The sequence below is a fragment of the Heterocephalus glaber genome, unplaced genomic scaffold (assembly GCF_053883595.1).
Source record: "Heterocephalus glaber isolate CG9 unplaced genomic scaffold, H.glaber_assembly_v1.0 deba00000347, whole genome shotgun sequence".
Taxonomy (NCBI): Eukaryota; Metazoa; Chordata; class Mammalia; order Rodentia; family Bathyergidae; genus Heterocephalus; species Heterocephalus glaber.
The window spans coordinates 12,208,082-12,224,291 of record NW_028258143.1 but is presented as its reverse complement, the minus strand read 5'-3'; the positions used below and the strand labels follow the sequence as shown (position 1 = coordinate 12,224,291).

Genomic DNA, 16,210 nt, shown 5'->3' with positions numbered 1-16,210 from the left:
GATAAAGCTTCAATAATTTTTACTGGAAGAGAGATGAAAACAACAAGAATCCACAGAATACATGGTTTTTAAAGGCTTTGGCTGTTATTACTCAAGGAGAAAAAAGTAAATATGTATGCTGAGATTCTGAGCAAGTAGAATATTTAAGAGAGTTAAAGTTCAATCCATCAACACTAGGCACCTCAAATCTTAAATTCTATGAAGAATTTAAAAGTTATTTTTATAGTTTAGATCTAGAATGTCCCCTCAAAGCCTCACATGTTTGGAGGATGATTGGATCATGGGAGCACTGATGGATCCATTGGTGAGTTCAGGAGCTAAATGTGCTGTTAGGAGGTGGGGTCTGACTGGAGGTTGGTCACTGGAGTTATGACCTGGAAGGGTGCATCCCTCTTCCCAGCTCCTTGGCTTTTTGACTGCCACAGAAAGAGCACTGATCCTTCACTCAGACTCTCTTTATTGAGTGTTTCTGCCTTGGAGCCTGCCAGCCATGGACTGAAACCCTGAGCTAAGATAAACCTCTCCTTTAAGTTATATTGTGTCTCAATGATGGGAAAGTAACTAAGACACTCACCAAGAGTCAGATTTTGGTTCAACATGAATCAAATCAGCTCATACTTAATGGTATGTTCCCACTGCAGCAACACTGTGGAGTCTGGGACATGAGAAAGAGCTTTTCACCATTGAAACCATCAACAGCTATTCAGGGTTAAGGAGCCTTCTTCTTCAGAGGTCCAACACCGAAATGCATGATAAAGAGATCATCCTCACTTTCTGCCTTTTTGCCTTTTTGTTTACTTTCAAGAGTTTTGAACATTTACATTCCCAGAACATGTAGTCATGGGCCTGGTCCAGTCACTGATCAGTGAGTAGCTGTTAGCTTGCTTCCTTTAAAGTAGATCCACCAAAAAGAGGAAGAAAGACTTTTGAAAGGCCTTTTTCAGTTGGGAATTGTGCATGTGGAATGAAATATTTACCTGGTTTGGGTATAGAATTCATCAAGATGTCCAATAACTGCTGTTTCCTCATACTCTTTATTTGTGACACATAATGTATTGTTGATTTTCCACTAAAATCACAGAGTTTAGGATCTCTAGGAAGAATAGAATCAACATTGAAGATTATTTAGTTTAAATCGGTTGAAAAAAGGAAGCCAATATTGAAGAAAAAACATTGATATCAAATAAAAAGTAATCTTCTGTATTGGGAGGTGATAATGATTTCAAAATGCATGAGATAGAAAACCCAAAATGTATGAGCCAGAGTGACAATTTTTCAAAATTTTAAGTAAGAAGAATGTTTTCTGTATCTTATTCCTGCCATCATTTTAAAGCCATTATAAGATTTGCAGACTATTTCCAACTTTGGACAAAAATTTTCAAAATTTAGTGATGCATGTATCAAGACAAAAGCATCTTAAACTATTGTTTTATCATCCCAAATAGCTGACTTGATTATTTTTAGAATTTCCAATGAATTAGTTCACTGCTGACCTAAATGGCTAGCTCTTTTGTCATTCAAAATGTTGGAGTGCCATAGACTCTCATTTTAAAATTAAGCTAGGGCTGGGGGTTCAGTGGTAGAGCACTTGCCCAGCATGCTTGAGGCCCTGGGTTCAGTCCCCAGCACTACAAAATAAAACAAATCAAAACTGATTAGGCTTTTTTCACAAGCTCTTGATTGAGTAACGCTATATTGTCATATAATGTCCTTTTTCACATGATCATTTATTCCTTTTTCCCTTGCCCTGGAGTTCTTAAACTCAACTGGCTAATCTTAGGGCTCTTTCCAACAACACAAACATCTTATCCTCTTTATGTTGTACTGAATCCCAGTTTTTGATGTTGGCTCAGAGAGATCCAAAGGGTAAATAATGAAAATCCTATTAACAGATTATACTGAAGAAAACAACTCTCTTTGTTATGTTTTAGGATAAGGAACAAGTTGATCTAAATCCTTTCAATCCATAAAACCCTCACCCTCTACACACCTTTTTTCTTTTTGTTTTTGAGACAAGGTCTTGCTACATAGTCCAAGCTGAACTTGAACTTGCTATATAACCCACCCTGGCCTGGAATTCACCATCTTCTTGCCTCATCCTTTGGTAACACTTCTAATATGAGTCTCTTCGTTGCTATGCAGGGTAATGTGTTCTTAGCTGCAGCAATAGTTTCTTGTGACCTCTACATTAAGGATTGTTAAAGAACATAATTCAAGCAAGGCATGGTAGCACATGCTTGTCATTTCAGCACTCTAGCTGGCTGAGGCAGGAGGACTGCAAGTTCAAATCCAGCCGGGGCACCTTAGTGACTTAGACAAATCCTGTCTCAAAATGAAAAATAAAGGGCTGAGGGTGAGGTTCAGTGCAAAGACCCTGGGTTCAGTCCTCAGTATCACAAAAAAATAAATCATAATTCAAAAGAAATACTATAGGATCAAGAATTGGGGCTGCTCTACTTTAATATATAGACAGGTGAGTTACTCAATTTGGGACCTCAGTTTGCTCATCTGCTTTTGATCTCCTGTATTCTGGACTCCAATTCATACCTGTGAAACATCAGCTGGATATGGGCGAGGTAGGGAGGCAATCCATCAATTTGCATTTACAACCATCCCAGCAGTTTCTTAACACTAAAGTCTGAGAAAGCTTCAAATTTTTATTTTTATTCTACTATTCTGATACTTTTATAATAATGCACATCCTTGACCATACTTTTCTTTTTAAAGCCTCTCTCTGGCTCTCTCTCTCTCGCTCTTGCTCTCACTCTCTCTATTCCAAAACAAAATTGATGTAAACACTGAGAAAGAGCTGGCCCATCTGTTCTTATGTGATGACAAGATATCTAGGTAACACTATGGGAAATTGCAATTAACTCTATTTTTAAAAAAGTTAATCATTAACCTCCCATGTCCTAAAAACATTTGGTAGATAATCATTTTCAGATAAATGGAAATCATTAGTAAAATTGCTTTTGATAGACTGACAATGTTATTCAAAATAATTACTAACATCTTGGAGGCAGACAGCTGCATATTCAAGAATTATTTGACATTCCCAGTAACTACCAAAACAGTAATTATTTAAACAAATAAGACAAAAAGCTGAATATCTTAAAAATAATAACCAATTTTAACATCTGAACATCACTTTGCAGTTTCAAAGTCACTTTTATGATGCTTCACATGCATTTAATATATATGATAAAAATCCTATATGTCCAGGTTTACATGTGATTTCTTTAAAGAACAATAAAATAGATGACTTTCAGCTGGTACTGACTGATTACTTGTACTCACGCATGATGCCTAAGGAGCTCAGACAGAACTTCCACAGGTCTGTAGATGGTTAACATATCAAGACGTTCAAACAGGTCCACGTCTCTCACAGCCAACATCAGAGGGGTCAAGCCATGTTGGTTTGGGAAATTTACATCCAGGAACTCTTCAGATGCCTTTAAAAACACAAGGCTTTATTTCTGTTGTGTTTTTATTACAGACCTATTTATACAAATCTTCAAATTTTCACTGCTTAGCCAACTTCTCATTTTAACTTTTATTTTGCTGCTGGGGATCAAACCCAAGGCTTTACTTATAAACACATGCACTGCCACTGAGCTACACCTCAGCCTTAACTTCAATATATTATTTCTCAGTATCTACACTAAGAAGGAGCCAAAAACAGACAGCTCTGGGTCATAGTCTTAGCTCTGTAAGCCAGTTATTTAACCTCCCTGGATAGGTTATGTCAGGAACACCTTGGTTAAATCAGGAACACCTTGATAAAATTATACTGCTGAATAAGAGACATCCAGTTAAATGATAAATAATTTTCATTTTGGACATGCTTACACTTAAAAGGTATTTGTTATTTATCTGAAATTCAAATTCAACATGGTATCTGTATTTTTATTTTCAAAATCTGACTACCCTGCTTTCTGAACCTCAGACCACTCAGCTGTGCAGCTGGATAAGGGTGTCTTCCTTGCAGGGTTGTTCTGATTATTAGAAGCAGAACATGAATAGCAAGCATTCAGTGGGGTGTCTGACATATAGTCAGGGCTCAATAAGCATTTGTTGAATGAATGATTTGTAATATTAAAGCAGTTCATTTAACAGCACTTATGTACTCAAATGAAAGTGGATATATGGATGTCATTAGATGCTTTATTGAAAGTAAAATTTAATTTGAATAATTCAGAACTGGAAAGCTACTGAAAGGCCAAAATATCCAAGTTGCTCTTTTTGTAGACCAAAGTTATGCACTAATTTCCATCTCTAATTTATTGTGTGTCATGTTAGTGTAGTCAGCATCCTTACCTCAGCTTCTCTAGAGACAAAACAGAGATAATGATATTACTTCAGCGGGGTGGTATGGGAATTAATTAGTCAATTTTTTTTCAGTCTCTGAGAAGAAACTGCCTCTTATATTGATGTTTATTATTAGTTAGAACCAACATGAAAGTTTTGAGCTGAGGATGGTCTTGCTAGTAGCACATTAATTTAGTATCTGTTGATTAAGCTCTGTTACAGGCACTAGTTTCTCTTTTTTTTGGCACTAGTTTCTTAAAGCTTGGTTGCTAATTTTTAGGGGTGAAGAATGTGGTTTTGAAAACAGACATTGGATTACAATTACAACTGTCAAAAATACCATTAAAACAAAATGTATTGTCTTTCAGAAAAATTTCTAACCCTCAGTTCATAATGTATGGTAATTTTAGACTATCATTTAGTACTGCAAAAGAATTATAGTGTCCTTCGGATTTGTTATATCTATCCTTGAACTGAACGTGACTAGAGTATCTTTCACTTTTTCCCTCTCTGTTTGTGTCTTTACCATAAGGGATTAGAAGAAACTGTTTCCTAGCAGCAATTGATTTTCTTTCAGCTGGAAGGTCTCGTGGATCTGCCAGTATCTTTGAAGATAAATGCCAAGAGTAGACAATTGCTAGTCACTAATAATTAGTGTCCTTGGTTATGCATGTGATTTGGCAAGGTGATTTGGGGATGTAGAAAATCTAGATAAGAGGATCAATACTCCTCTTAAATCCTTTAGTCACAGCTAAATATTATGTGAGGCATAGGCTCTCTGATTCCCTTTTCAGGATAAAGATAATAACTCCAACTGGTCCAAGGGGATCTAAATAGCAACTGTACAAATGGCAGTGATGTCAAGGGAACTTCTCTGAGCAAGTTGATAGTAGTTCTCTGGAGGTTTCCTGGGAGCATATCATTTCCCAGGAGTGCTGCCTGACTTCTTCTAGTATTCACCTGGAGGAAAGTGGCAATAGGTTGCTGGGGTATTCTTTTATTATCTTATTTTCCACCCCAGTATCCTGTTTTTTTTGTTCAATCCTGGTTTTTTTCTCGTATTTCCTTCTGAGACTTTCTGGAGTTGCATTTAAAAAGATATTTTTTAAATAAAAGATTCATATGTAGTCTTTGCTCTTCTTAACACCTGCCACCTACTTAAAAGCCAAAGTAAACATCACTTTAACTAACCAGTAAGTGTTGAAGTTGTTCAAGATCACCTTGCCATGAACTTTGTAGAAGTTGCATTTGGGGAGCCTTGATTCCATTTACTGCCAAGAGTTGTCTTTGAATATCACAGTTAGCTACATGGACTGCAGTTTGATTGCTGTAATTGCAAAGAGTGATATCTGCTCCCTTTTCCAGAAGAAATCTAACAACCTGTAAAACAACAGCATTCTAATTTAATATTTTGAATATCAACTATACCTTCAGAGTTGGGTAGGAAACATTTAAATATGGGTCTGATTGATGACATAGAATAAGAAAAGAATTAAATGGAGTGTTGTGGACTGGGGTGTAGCTCAGTAGCAGAGCACTTGTTTATCATGTGTGAGGCCCTAGGTTCAATCCCCAGCACTACTTGAAAGAAAAAAAGAAAGAAAGAAAGAGAGAGAGAAAGAAAGAAAGAAAGAAAGAAAGAAAGAAAGAAAGAAAGGGATTTAGATGCAAGTAACTGCTATTTGCCTTTGTAAATATGGGAAATAAAAATCTCTGTGATATGAATGATTTGGTGGTGTATTTTTAGACCAAAGATCTATGAGTATTTTGTGTTAAAGCCATACAACATTAAAGTTTTATAAAATAAAAGATTCACATGTAGTCTTTGCCCTTCTTTTTGGTTTTTTGGGGGGTGGGGTTGGGGGTGTGGTACCAGGGCTCAATCTTGGGTCCTTGTGCTTGCAAGGCGGGCAGCAGAACCACTGAGATAAATCCCCAGCCCTTGTCTTTGCCCTTCTTACTACCTGCCCACCTACCCAAAGGCCAAAGTAGGCATCACTTTAACCCAAATCTTTTAGACCCAAAGATTCAGATCTATATATTCTTTATGTCACAAATATTTCTGTAGGTGTTTCTAGGGGGAATGTAAACTACATTTTAAAAGGTGCATTGATGATTTATTCAACAGATAAGGATTGGGTGCCCAATGTATGCCCAAGAACTGTTCTTGATACTGGGCCTTCAACTGTGACCAAGAAAAAGAGGCAGTCTAAGTCATTTACAGTCTGTTGACGAACAGGAAAAGATAAAAGGGAGTTGCAGCACAGTGTGATAAAGGCAATGGTAGAGGTGCATACACAGTTGGCTGAAATGCGATGCACTTAGAAGAAACTTATTGAGCTGTCTTGCAAAGTTCAGGAAGACTTTTGGAAAAAGTAAAGTCTAAGTTGAAACACTAATAATTAGATTAATTTATCCAGGCTAAAGGACACTGTGTGAATAAAAGACTATGGAGGAGAGGGAAAGTAACATTCAAAGCTCTAGGAATTACATATGGATAGAATTCAGGATAGAGGGAAAGAAGAAGAAAAGGAAGGAGGGGAAGGAGAAAGAAATGAAGAAAGGGAGGAAAGAAAGAAGGAAGGAACATCATGTTCCCTTGCCTGAAACTGTCTCTCCATTTCCAAATGCCTTTGCATGAAACTCATTGGAAAGGCTAGAATAAAAAATTCAAACAGTAAGTATTGGAATCACTATCACTGTTTCTGCTGGTGAAAATGTGAATGATGTAGCCACTTTGAAAAACTGTCTAGCAGTTCCTTAAATTATTAAATACCAAGTTTCCATGTAACCCAGGATCTCTACACCTAGGTTGAAAGCTTTTTACATTTATCAGAAGGTGAAAACAATCCAAATTAACATCAGTGGATGACTGGATAATTACCATCATTGGATGATTCCATACAATGGAATATTACTTGAACAAAAGGTGGAATGAAGTACTGATACATGCTACCACGTGGGTAACCTTGTAAACATGTTAAGTGAAAGAAAGCCATTCACAAAAGACCACATACTGACCACATCCATTTATATGCATGTACAAAATAGGAAAAGTTATAGAGACAGGAATTAGGTTAGTGGCTGCTTAGGGATGGCGTGGGGAGTTGGGAGAAAGGATAAGGAGGGATATTTAAAGGGTATTGGGGCTCTTCTTCTTTTGGGTGGGGATGGAGTTCTTGAGGTGATGAAGATGTTCTAAAATTGGTTGTGGTGATGATTGTGTATTTATGTGAATATACTAAAATTCATTGAATTATATACTTTAAAATGGATAAATTGTATAGTATATGATTTATATCTCAATAAAGCTGTTTTTTAAAATGCCTTTGTATATGTCTTCAGACCTCTGCATGACCTGGTCCCTGCCTATCTTTCTGGCCTCATCTCATGCCACTCTAACTGCCCCTGTAAACTCTAGCCACATTTTCGTACTTCACAAGGACTTTTACCCAATCGAGAACCTGTTCTTGCTATTTCCTCTGTCCCAATTGCTCTTCAAATGTCATCTTTTATCATTATTTATGTCTTAGCATAAATGTAACCACATGTACAGATATGCTAAAATGAAACTTACTAGCTTGTATGATAAATGAATGAATATAATAAAGCCACATCAGTGAGAACTTTACTGACAAGGGAGTTGCTCTATTGGTTAATGCAAACCACTAACAACAGCTTGTAATCTACTTAAATGCCTCTGGTTTTTTTATTTGCTGTGCTTTATTTTCACTAGAATGCAAGTTTATGGGCAAAACAACTTATTACACGAATAAAAATTCATTAGTGAGTGAATGAATGGATTAAGACAGATAGTGATGCTATTTAATAAGATAGGAAACACTGGTGCAATTGTTTTTTTAAAGGATTAGGTTTGGGAAGAAAGATGAAGAAGACAATTTGGAGCAGGCTCTTTTTTTTGTTTGTTTTTTGTTTTGGTACCAGGGATTGAACTCGGGACCTTGTGCTTGCAAGGCAGGCTCTGGAACCACTGAGCTAAATCCCTGGCCCACAGGCTCTTTTTGAGCCCTCTGTGCTAACAAAGTTGAGATATTCAGTTGGAAGCTCAAGATAATATATAAACAGGAATTCAGGTGAGAGATGTGGGCTTGAGTTACCAAATTATGAGTCATCTCCTCATTATCAAGGGACATAAGTATTTAAGAGAAGAATCCATAAGGGAGACTGGGTAGAAGTTGCTACAGAAGTAGGGAGGAAAACCAGAAGAGAGCAAATGGAAGAAAATATTTCAAGAAAAACTGACATCGAGCGCTACTAAGACGTGAAAGTGACCGAAGATATTGTAGATGATATTGGCAAAAGAAGTTTCAATGAAGTGGTAGAGAAAGATGCTAGACGATAATAGTTCTCAGAGGTGAGGAAGCAGAGACAATGAGGATAAATCAGTAGATCATTCTTTAGAGAGGTTATTGGAAGACATCCTCCATGGGTCACTGCAGGCCTCTGAGCAAAGAAGAGGCGCCAACTACCTTGGTATTACACAATGTTTTCAAAGATATTGTGTAGTGAACAGCCTTAGAAGACAGAAATAGTATCTCCCTCTGGAGCAATGGAAAGACATATCTACTGTTCATTGTAAAAGGTCAGGGTTCCCAAGGATCATGGTTCATCCCTTGCAATATAACCACTGTGTCCTTGGCCCTCTTCATATTGCCCTAGGCAAACTGGGGCATTGAAAACTGAAGGAAATTCTGGTCCTCTCCCTCTTAGTAGAAATAAAGGAAGTAAACCATTATTTTCCTTTGGCCCAGGAGTCTATCTATGAACCTATGGCAGTCTCATTTGTTAGCTTCCACGTGAGGAAAAGTCTCAGATGTTTCATTGTTGATAGTTTTTTCAAAAAAAAGATGAGATGATAAGGGAGACAAGAACAAGAATGCAGGCTTCATGGACTAATTAATGGGATTTAAAGGAAGTTCATGGGAAAACAGCAGCAAACATATCAACCAAAGAGTAGGTCAATTGGGCAAGAAATGATTCTCTACTTTATTGACTGTTAATGAGGAAGAACTGGGGGTGGATGCAAGTCGAGTGCCAAGAAATAAGTTCAAAGATAGCTATTCAGTGTCCTAGCTTTTACTAAATTTCCTGTAGGTGCTATGTCTCTCACCAGTCTGGCAGTTTGCCCCAGATCCGTGTCATGGCAACAAATAATATCAAGATCCACCCTGGGTGGGCAAAAGATTCTACCCCCTTTCAGGCAACAGTTACAGAGCTGTGCATCTTCACTGAAGAGTGAAAAAGAAAAAAGAGAGAAAGGAAGAAAAGTCACAAATGATATGGACGGAAACCATGAACTTTGCTTGGTTTACTTCGGAGACGTGAGGTGTGTATAGTGCTTGTTAATGAAGAGTGGAAAGAGCTATCTTGCAGCTCAGCCCTTCCTGATGACAACCCTACATCCATTCAGTGATGATGGTAGGTGGCAGGATTTTTGTGGTGAATTTCGGCATTCCTCAGATAACTTTGGATTTTTTAGATTCAATTTCCCAGAGACAGACTGATTCTCATGAGAACCACAGATTGACCAGTGTTCAGGCTCTTCTTAGTTTAGATTAGGTTTGCAATATTCAGGAAAGTGACTCACTGGAGAGTGAGAAATTGAATCAAAGAAATCTAGATAAATTCTTGTAATTGGCCCCACTGTCCTATAAAACTTTCCAAGACCTTATATAAAAACCAGGTGAAGGGCTGGGGATTTAGCTCAGTGGTTTCGCTGCCCACTGTGCAAGTGCAAGGACCCGAGTTCGATCCCTGGTACAAAAAAAAAAAAACAGGTGAAAATTTGAAAGATGTCATGATAAAAGGGCAGCAAATGACCTGAACTAAAGGAGGCTCCTTTTTAAAAAGAAAGAAGCCAAATCAAGCCCAGGTTAAACAAAGATTGCAAGGCAGCCGCAGTGCCACTGAGCTAAATCCCTGGCCAGCAAAGATTGCAAATTACAGCTCCAGCCAGAAGGCAGTGTGGCTGTGGACACCATGTTCAACTGTCCTCAACACTGAAGTTGTGTTAGTAATAATGGCCTTGTCACCTGATACAAGGCTTTGGATGGACTGAAAATATAGAAAGTTCATTCGGTTGAGCCACAAGAAACCTCCAAATGTAAATCTGGAAACCAAACGTAAATGTCCCTGGCTTATTGGCATAGTATGACAATCTTTTTTCTTCCACCTGTACCTCTGTTAGGTTTTTTTCTGCTGCAGTAATGAGAGCTGTATTCCCAGTCTTTGGGTGCTGAAAGTCAAGGTTTCCAAGGATGGAATGGACTTTAGTAACATGGTCACAGATGAGTTCGAGATCACCTCTTGAAATAACTTCTAGGAAATCATGAATCAGTTTATTTTTGTTCATCTTGCTAGTCCCATAAAATTGCCTTCAAGAGAAAAGAAACGATTTAATTATAGAGAGCCAGTAAAACAGTAGGTGGTTCAGATGTATTCTGCCTTCATCAACACTGATTTTCTTGTTTTAGATGTAAAAATATTGTTTTGTTTTGTTTTTTGGTACCAGGGATCGAACTCGGGTCCTTGCACATGGGTTGCAGGCGGCGAAACCACTACCACTAAGCTAAATCCCTGGCCCTAGATGTAAAAATATTATAATAGTTTTTAAAAGGAAGATAATCCTACATTTCCATCTTGGTTTTTTGTACATTTTAAATTGTAACAACAGTAACTTTATCATTGCTTTGAAAAATCTGCTGTGGTACAGGAGAAGAAAGGATAAACCAACACCAACTCCAGAACACAGGCTTCATAGTCTGACAGAATCTTGGCTCAAATTCTCTGCAGAGTACTGACTGTGTGACCTTGGGCATGTTGCTCATCCCCTCTGAGCTTTAATTCTCATCTTGAAAATGGAAATGAGAGTCCCCTCTTCAAAAGGTTGCTTAGAGTCTGAAATACTATCTACAATGCATTTGCACATTCTATAAGGGAAAATTTGTGTTAAATTTTACTTTTCTTTTTAATACAGGGTCTTACTATATAGTTCAGGTTGGCCTCAAACTCATGGTAATCCTCCTGCCTCAGCCTCCCAAGTGCTGGGATTACAGGCATCCACCACTACACTTGGTGGATTTCACTTTTTTAGTGTGGTTTATTTGCCTCCTTATAATTATTTTCCTTATGGGATTTCTATCTTCCCAATGATACCAAACTCCTTAACAGAAGAGACATTTCATGCCTTACTCTTTTGTATCTTACATAATTCTAGCCTTGAGAGCATAGCAGCTACCATTCTAGCTTTTGCAGGAAAGTTCTAAATATCCCATCTCAGTTTCCCAAATCATAGAAATATTTCCTAAATTGCAATTACAGTTTCCAAAAACCCCCCTTCCCATGGCATGCCTTGCTATTAGGAGCAATATGAACTCTTTGTCAGTCTCTAAGCTCCAGTTTTTGCTTTGGACACCATAGTCACTGTATGTGGACACATACTACTCAGGGAAGAGATGATTTACTTGCAATGATCTGGCATTTGGTTGGAAACAAAAGAACAAGGGGCTCATTCCACGACACTGCTTTGTGGAGAGAAGCTAAGAAAAAGCTTAAAATTGGCCTTCAGTGTTCTAAACACACAAATTCCTTTCTAATTCATAGACCAGACTAAATACAGCCTTCTTTCTTTAAAAAAAAAATATATGCTACATATGCTTCATTCCAGAAATAATACTATTCTATGAATTCATTCATTCATTTGGAAGATCTATATGCCCTTCAGGAGCTTTCATTGGCCTGTTAGAAGGAAAATAAATTAGTTAAGGCAAAAGAGAAGAATCAAAATACAAGATTATTATTGCAAGCAACAGATAATGGACCATACAGATGTCAGAGGAATGGGATAACAGTGTGGGCTGGAACACTCCCTGGAAAGAAAGTGTCAGTAATATTGGAGATTCAGAGTGAAGGGGAAAGGGCAATTTTGACTGGGGGATGAGCCCCAACAAAGATCCATCTATACCTAGGGTCAAGGAAGAGAGAGTAAAATCAGATAGAAGCTTATACTACAACTCCCCAGCAGGTTGGAAAGATCATGGAGAGTCATCAGCGCCTTTTAGGAACATTGGTACTTTAGGAAGATTTTTTTTTTTTTTGGTACCAGGGATCGAACTCGGGTCCTTCCACTTGCAAGGCAGGCGATGGAACCACTGAGCTACCCTGGCCCCTTTAGGAAGATTATTATGACAGAAAGTAGAGAGGCAGAAATGAAAATTTGAAAGCAAAAGATTTGTGACTGACTGGTCACAGAAAGTGAAAGACAAATCCAAGAGGTTGGGGACTGGCAATAAAAAGGACCTGATGCAGGGAAGGGTGGATGGGGTTATTCCTTTTACAGAATGGCAAAAGATGAGGGCAGCAATGAGCCAGTGTGTAAACTGGGCATGCTGTCTCCTTGGTTTTCAAAGAAATGGTGGTCTTAGTTCAGCACAATTTCCTAAAGTTGCCTATGCAAATTATTTGTCTCCTTGTTATAAAGAGTCCTAGGTTCTTTTAAAGTAAGTCTGGTTGAGGCTAGGGACACTCATTTTTTTAAAAACTTTAAATTTTTAATAAATATTTAAAATAGACTTTATTCCTTGAAATGATTTTATGTTAATACAAAACTGAGCAGAAATCCATGTATCTCCTGCTCCTCCTACCTACCCCCACTGGTTGCCTCACTGTCACCAGCCTGCACCAGAATGCTGTATTTGTTAACAACTGATGAACCTACAAATACAATATTATCACGCCAAATCCAATTCACATTGGGGTTCACTTTTGTTGTTACATATTCTAAGAGTTTCGATGAATGCATAATGACATGTATTCATGCATTCATTATAATAGTATCACAGGAAATAGCTTTACTATAGCCTTAAAAATCCTCTGTTCTCTGCCCACTCCTTTTCCCCTCCTGCTGACCAGTGGCAACCAGTGATTTTTTTTTTCCAGTATAGGGATCAAACTAAGAGCCTTGTGTGTGCTGACCAAGCACTCTACGACTAAGATACATCCTCAGCCGTTTTTATTTTTCATTTTGAAACAAGCCTCACTAAATTGCCTAGGTTGGCCTTGAACTCCCAATCCTTCTGCCTCAGCCTCCTGAGAGTCTGAGACTATAGGCATATGCCACTGCACCTGGCTACCGGTGATGTTTTTATATTTCTAGGGCAGTGATGGTGACACCTTTTAGAGCTTTCAATGATACAAACAGCCAGCTACAGCACAAGTGCCATAGGTTCACCACCACTGCTCTAGAGGCTTCTTTTTTTTTCTATAATCAAACACTCAGATGATTCCTGCTATCAGGCAACTCTGGGAAACACCAACCTAGTTGTTTCAGTTCAACAAACAATCTTTCTTACAGTCATTTTTATTGTCTAACTGACATTTTTCACTACCACCTGTTATTCCTTTAGAGTTAAGGGTATTTAATTTCACAGAATACTGCCAGATCATGCTCTAGAACTGCTTTATCGCTTTATGCTCCCACCAGCAGTGCCTGTTTTCTTTCATCTCTTCTAATTAGACATTTGGTTGATTGCTGTCACTTAATCACCATGCTAATCATTAGCATTTAATAAGCAATGCATACTTGAAACTTTACTAAGGGTGGAAAGAGCAGACAATAAGCTCAAAATTAGGCCACAGAAAAATTTCAAACCACGACACGTATCTGTCCCAGCAAATTGCTTTGTAACTTGGGTTTATCTACATAGCTTTTTTTTGAAAGACCAACAGTGTTTGCAGAATCATTTCAGATAAAAGAAACAATTTCAGAAACAAAGGATACTTAAAACTTGTCCTATAATAAAGCTAAACTTCAAATATTCAAATAACGAGGCAAGAAATAGCAATATATGTTATAGGGTTTATGGTTTAAGTCTTCATGTAACCTTTAATAGAGAGCTTTTCACAAGCAGTACCTACCATCTATCATGAAAAATGGGAATTTTGATTTTAAAAAACTGCAGTCCCAATAACATCAAATCAAATCACTACAATACAGGCCATGTGGTCATTATTTGGTCATCCCGTGTCTTACACATTTAGCAGTGGCTGGAGAAAGATGATGCATATTTAATGAACACACCGCAGTATTCCCACATACAAGTCACTCTTTCAACTAACATGGACAGACCCATGTCACTTCATTAGTGATCATTTCCTCTTCTGACCTCCAATCTGTGCATTTCCATTCAAAGTTTCTTCAGATGAAACCTTCTCTTAATTTTCCATTTAGAACTGTTTTAAGCAGTGATTTTTAAATGTTTCATTCCACAGAGCTTTATTAAAACCCAGTATTTTTTTTGTTTTTAAACTTTGATTGCATGGGTGATCTACTTGTAATGCCAAATCTTTTTACTATGTTGTATATTTGCTTTGGAATCTTAGGTAATAAAGAATTAAAGTAACAAGTATTTCATTTTAAGTTAATAAAATGTATCCAGTTCATATGTATATAACACTGAGTAGCTATAAGGTTTATATGATATAAAGTTTATAAATATTAAGGTGATTAAACTAAAGTACAGGATTGTCCCTGTATATAATTCAATGAAAGCGAGTGCTTTCATATACTTCTCTTGTATATATTAGTTTAGCCTATGATCTAGAGGCATTTGTATAAAGTATTAGAAGGGATTATCACAATATTTTAAAAGTTACAACCAGCTTATTACAACAACTCTAAGGATATAATTATTTGACAAAAGGACACAGTTTTCCCCGTCAGTTTACCTGATGTTCTTCCTCAGAACATCCTTTGGGGAGAAAATGTTGCAACATATTATATTATCTAAGCAGGTTGAAAAGTGGAGATTTGGCTTACCTATGGTGAGTTTTGCTGAGGCAATGGGTACACAGTTGAACATCAAGCCAAACAGCAGCCAATGTCATATTAATTCATTGTGGCACTGATTTCTGGACCATCTGTCAATCCACACTTTAACTAGGGATCCATTTAAAAGCAGCATAGATTTAGATTTTTTTCTTTGATTATTTTCCAGTGTGCACAGTACCAATAGTTTGTTTTTTTTTTTATTAAAACTGGTTCTGCATACACAAACCCTTCAGTTAGTTGCAAGGAGACGGCTTAGTTTACAGGCTGTCACCCAGGCAACCATCCAAGCAAGTGTCTAGCTTGGAGAATTAAAAGCAGGACAATTTCATCTAGGAGAGAAAACAATTGTTGTACACTCTTCAAAGTTGCTGTTGGGTGTTTAAAAAGTTGGATCCCTGTGTACTTCCATGGTTGGCACTATTGCCACCATCACGTTGCTCACTGAGACTTTCTCCAGGGAAGCCATACTTTTGTTATCCTTGTGAAATGCCAAAAGGGTCCCTTTTTGAAGCTGAAGGTAGGTTACAGACTGAGAATCTAATATATTGTCCCTGAACTGGTTTTATTCTTAGAGCCACACTTGAGAAAGCATCAGCAGCTGAAAACCTTTACATTAGAACACATATCTTGTCTGGACTGGCTTGTGGTATTCTAAAGCAAAAGCTTCAGTAAATGCATTTTTGTCTGACTCATAAATGGCAATAAACACAGTGAAAGAGACTGTGAACTACAAAACATACTCATAAGGAAGTAGACCCAAGGCATTCCAAAACATATGGTTAGCTGACATATGTGTGCTGCTAGGCTTTGTCCTGCTACTTACTGAAAAATGCAGAAGCTTCTTTTCTAAAAATGTATGTGACATTATATAGTCTTGACATATACAAGCTTAATATGTCTTTAAAATATGAAGCTTTATTTCTGTTGTATTCTTTAATTATGTGACTGTTTATACTAACCTTTGGTTTTTATTTCTTGGTCAATTTTTTTTTTCTTCAAACTCAGGACCTTGCACTTGCAAGGCAGGCAGTGGCACCACTGAGCTAAATCGCC

At 37.5% G+C, this 16,210-nt stretch overlaps 1 protein-coding gene across 1 annotated transcript in view; it reads right to left on the bottom strand.

Moving 5' to 3' along the window:
- Nucleotides 1-15,407, bottom strand: part of Map3k19 (mitogen-activated protein kinase kinase kinase 19) — a 73,503-nt gene extending 58,096 nt beyond the window's left edge. The window contains exons 1-5 of the mRNA XM_004836108.3: nt 15,146-15,407; nt 10,508-10,703; nt 5,500-5,688; nt 3,298-3,452; nt 978-1,093 (exon numbers count right to left, since the gene is read on the bottom strand). Coding sequence (XP_004836165.2) covers nt 978-1,093; nt 3,298-3,452; nt 5,500-5,688; nt 10,508-10,703; nt 15,146-15,213 — 724 coding nt within the window. The 5' untranslated portion in view covers nt 15,214-15,407. The remainder of the gene's footprint in view (nt 1-977; nt 1,094-3,297; nt 3,453-5,499; nt 5,689-10,507; nt 10,704-15,145) is intronic.
- Nucleotides 15,408-16,210: the final 803 nt, after the last annotated feature.